This window comes from Carassius auratus, chromosome 28 (genome assembly GCF_003368295.1).
Source record: "Carassius auratus strain Wakin chromosome 28, ASM336829v1, whole genome shotgun sequence".
Classification (NCBI taxonomy): domain Eukaryota; kingdom Metazoa; phylum Chordata; class Actinopteri; order Cypriniformes; family Cyprinidae; genus Carassius; species Carassius auratus.
This window is the reverse complement of record NC_039270.1, coordinates 24419590-24424461: the sequence shown is the minus strand read 5'-3', so window position 1 is coordinate 24424461 and position 4872 is coordinate 24419590. Positions and strand designations below refer to the sequence as shown.

The following is a 4872-nucleotide window of genomic DNA, read 5'->3' as shown; positions in this document are numbered from 1 at the left end:
CAGTTGCTGTTTTGTAGAGTGAGACGTTAGCTTTGACTTGTGGTCAAATAATATGAAAAGTAATATGATACATAAATACATAAATTGATACATAAAATAAAGCTCACATGTTGTGTTATTACTGTGTGGGTTCTAATAGAGCTCTGTTTTATACTGACTAGCAGGGACATCTGCTGGTCATTTAGAAATAACCTTATAAAAAATAAAAAAAGTACTGAAAACTATGATCAAACTGTTATTATTATTTTAAAAACGACTTTTTTCTTCATGGCATGTTGTATGTATCTATGTTTCAAAGACACCAGAACAAAAATAAATATCCAGATTCACACAATATAACTTTTAATCACATATAATAATTTACATGGTACAAACAAAAGCTCATAATTTCTGTATGACACAATGAAGTATACACATATACATTTCCATCGTTAGTTCCTATTATAATATATTATGTACAGTTGTTAATTAATGGTTTTTGTTCTGTGCACATGAAAGAAAAGAGGGCATGTATTTAATAAAGAGGTGGATGAGGTTGTCTGATGGTGACTAGCTCTCATATAGTTGTCTGGAGGTTTTCTATGGGAGGCACATGTGGGCTTAGCTCAGGACAGGCGACACGGGGGTCACTGAACTTCACCACATATAAGAGTCTTCATATCTGAAAGACATAAATGTAATTAATATGCAATCAACATCGATAGTTTTTCTGACATCAGTAAGGCATATCAGTATGTTTCACTGAACTAATTCACCTTCAGTCTTTTCATCGATGCTCCCATTTCTGTCAGTGATTTAGTTTTCAATTAGTAAGCACAGTGCGATTTCTTCCTTTTTGAGACCTAATTAGGGCTGTTAAATGTCAAGGCCTTTTCAAATATTCAGTGTGCGTCATGTTCCCTAACCCACAAGAAGCCAGGGATCCCATCTGTGCCCTGATTCCTCAAGAGGAGTTGTTCCTCCTTCTTTTAATACACTACCCATCACACTTCATGAGTGTGTTCACCGAGGATTTAGAGACTGCATTTACCCCAAATACCTTTAAAATACCATTTAAATCAGGAAACTTATTTGCGTCCATCTCTATTAGCATCTATCAATAAAATTGCAGCTACAGTTAAAAGAAAGACTCCCACCTTGATCTCTGTTTGTGCTCTGTGTCATCTCCGAACAGCAACTCAGCCATCAAATCCTCCGAAGTGGACCTTTTTCCATACCTGTATGTAAGAAATATGACAGTTTATTCCCTCATTACTTTATTCCAGCCGTGTAGCTTAGCTGGGAACATTTTGGTACTGAAATAATGATCTCAAATTGCTCACACAGTGAGCTCATTGTGGCGTGTGAAAGTGTCGGGAAGTGAAAAGAACTAGTCAGCCCACTTTATCTGTCAGACACCAATCACTGATACAAATACAAACTGTCTTTTCACCCAAGACGTTATGAATCTAATTTAGCAGTTCAATGTTTTTTGACCACTTGACAGCTGAATGTGCTTGAGACATGTCACCGAGAAGACTCTGACATTGATCACAACAGATGGAAGATACAAAGCCTCTATATCTTCAAGCAAAACATGACTGTCAGTTCTAGAGAACATTTAGTGGAAATGGAGAAAAGTTTCATTATGGAGCTGAGACAATAATACTTGACTAGTTCTTATCTCTCAGAAAGGCATCTTGAGATGAAACAGGCCTACGCTGAAAACAAGCTACAGGGCAACGGTTTGGCACTTCGACAAACCAAAAGCAATTTCATGCCCAGATTCCTCTCGATAGATTGCCTATGAGCAATATCAATGAGTAGAGACCAAACTAATGTTAAAGCTATTTCGGAAACATGAGCTCTCCAGAATCTCACCTGCTCCCCATTATGAACGCAGCAATACTTTGTGAAGAGGCCAGGAGTCATTTCATGCAGTCACGACTGTGGCGCACACATAGTTTAGCTTCTTGGAACCATCATGTCTGTTGGTTTCTCTATAGAAATTCAAACACATATTTTCAAATAAGCCTTTTAAAGGGAAGACTTTAGGTTCTTTGATGGACTAGTAAATCATTGGAAAATGATGAGGCTGAAATTAACTTGAACTAAAGTATATTGAGGGGAGATAAATTATTCACTGTAATGTTTTTATTGGAATGTGCCACTAAAATTTTCTGAGTCCTAAATGTCAAAAAGCCTGTTAGAAGACTATAAATATGTAAATAAATATAGTCCTCTATAAAGCAGGGATGAGAGAAACATCAGTCTATTTTGGATGAGTATCCTATTCAGTCTCTGAGGCTTCTCCGAGGTGCATCTGTTTAGGTTTTATCACTCAGATTTGTTATATGAAGAGCCTTTGGCCACTGAAAAGTGGACCATAAATGCAATTTCACAATCCTACTGCAGAACTTGGTCATTTTTTTCCTGACATATTAATGGGCGATGGTGCAATGGCACCAACGGGAAATCATTTTTATCATGGTCACCTGATTGATGTCAGTAGGGGCTGGGGTGATAAGATCATTTTAAGCAAACATACATAATTGCAGGTGCCTTTCTCACCGTTGTCTCGTGATGAGGTTGATGTAGTGTCTCAGCGCGGTGTAATATTTGGCGAGTTCCTCCGGAGGAGCGTCATCTCCGGGATTCTCTGGTTTGGGCGGATAGGCGTCCACAAATGTCCCGAGACACAGGAGCACGCAGAAGAGGAGGGTAGCGATGACGGTCCAGGGTTTCAGCATGACAGCCATCTGGAAAATAAAACTCGCGTTTTTTCCCTTCCATAAACAAATGCACATGTAGACTAACTGTGGTTACGTTACAAGAAGCTGCGTTTTGTACGGCATCTGAATTGATCGGGAAAGTGCATGAGCAACAACAGGTGGAAAAAGTGTAGTTGTTGCGAAAAATACAGTTTTTTTTATATAGTTTTTGCGAGTTAGTAGCTGGGCATATTGCAGTCAAAACGACGAAAAAAAATTCATTTTAAACAATAATCAAAATTACTTGTTTGAAATTCGGAATGACATATCAGAACTTTTATTCAAATCAATCGAAAATCAGAAGCAAAAACACATGCATTAAAAAACGAATCACTTTAGCTTGTGCATGATTAAAAGAGTATGATGAAGACTTCTTTGTGAAATGGGATAATTGTATAAATGGAATAGCTGCACAAATAAAAACAAAATCTACATTTCTTATGGTTATCTAGACCATCAAACATGTTTTCCCTAGCAGCTAATTAAAAGTAGCCCAATATGAATTTAGTTAATCGTTGAGCGTCGAAGTGATTGCTGTCCATGGTGCTGAATGTGCTAGTACTAATAGCCTACAAATGACACTGAAAACATATTTAGCATCCGACATAAAAAATAAAAAATAAAAAAACAAAACAGAATTTAACAGGAATGAAAACAATAATGCATAGAATTTCTGCTTAATGCCAAATCTAGCATCTTTCAAATGTGAAACGCAAGTTTTGATTAAGCACCTCCACGTGCAGAATGGTAACCACAAGACAAACTTACTTTCAGCGCAGTCTAAGAGTTCAGCTTCAGTTATTTCTCTGGACTGGAATCTTGAAGTGTCTTGAAGTTTCAGTGTTCTTTTGCGAGGTCTTTCAGAAATAAGTAGTCGTCCACTCGCGGATCTGTTCTGTCCTGCCCGCAGCTCGAGCGCTTTATATACGGCGCTGCGCCTTGCGTAAACACGAGACGGGCGGTGGAAATGACACGAGCTCTGCCCCCCAAAACCACTTCCAACGTCAGACATACAAACACATTCGTAACACGATAGTCTCATGAAGATCAGTGCTGTTGTTCAGATATAGATCAGTTACCTGAATATCAGACTTAATTTAAAATTAATATCAATAACATTCTTAAAGCTTATTTATTTACATGATTTTTCCATGAAAGTGGCTTATTATTAAGACCCAATTGAACAGATAGCAACAAGTGTCTGTCAAGTATTATCTCCATCAAGTTGAGCACTTGCTTCAACACTTGTTGACATGTAAGAATAATTTAGATTGGTCTGAGTTTCTTAAGGCAGGCAGGACAGAGTGTTACATGAAGCTTCTCAGAGACTTTGTAAGGTAAGTGAGTCTGACATAATGCATTTCATTCATCACTAATAAAGGTACTAAAGCAATTATGCATATGCTTACCAATAAAGCAAAGGTTTATGAATAATATTTTGACATGCACTTTCAAATAAAATATAATAATAATAATTTAAAAAAGAATCTTCGGTTTTTGTCAAAAACTGCATTTTAGGTAGAAATGGCTGGTTAAGCTAAAATTTGGCCTCAATTTTCAGCTAAAATTGGCTGCACACACACACACACACACATTTTTACACAGAAATTGAGGGTGAAAATAGGTTTATAGGCTGAGATAAGTATGCATATAAAAGCTAGTCTTACAAAAAATACAAATAGACATAAACTACCAGTAAAAAGTTTTTGAACAGTGAGATTTAAAAAAATGTAAATGTTGGAATATTTTTGCTATTTAAAATAACTCTTTCTATTTGAATATATTTAAAATTTAATTTATTGCTGTGATCAAAGTATCTATTCTGATTTGATGTTCAATAATGTTTTTTTTTACTCAGTTGAGTAATTTTTTTTAGGATTCTTTGATGAATAGAAAGATCCAAATATTAGCATTTATATGAAATAAAAAGCTTTTGTAACATTACACACTCTACCATTCAAAAGCTTTGAGATGTAATTAAATAGTAAAATTATTTCAAAATTTAAAAAAAGTTTTGCTATGGCACAATAAAGACAACAGTGTCAATTTACTGTTAAAAACAAAATGATTTCATCCGAAATAACCTGCGTTGTTCTCTTTTATATTGGCCCATTTAACCTGA

General features: G+C 35.9%; 1 protein-coding gene across 1 annotated transcript; it reads right to left on the bottom strand.

Annotated features, from left to right (window-relative positions):
- Nucleotides 1-508: 508 nt before the first annotated feature.
- LOC113047675 (peptide YY-A-like) lies at nt 509-3647 on the bottom strand. Its single transcript, XM_026209012.1, has 4 exons — nt 3519-3647; nt 2551-2738; nt 1137-1217; nt 509-661 (listed from the first exon to the last, which is right to left on the bottom strand). Exons 2-4 carry the CDS (start codon nt 2736-2738, stop codon nt 637-639), a joined length of 294 nt encoding a protein of 97 aa, XP_026064797.1. The 5' UTR covers nt 3519-3647; the 3' UTR covers nt 509-636.
- Between the last annotated feature and the right edge of the window lie 1225 nt (nt 3648-4872).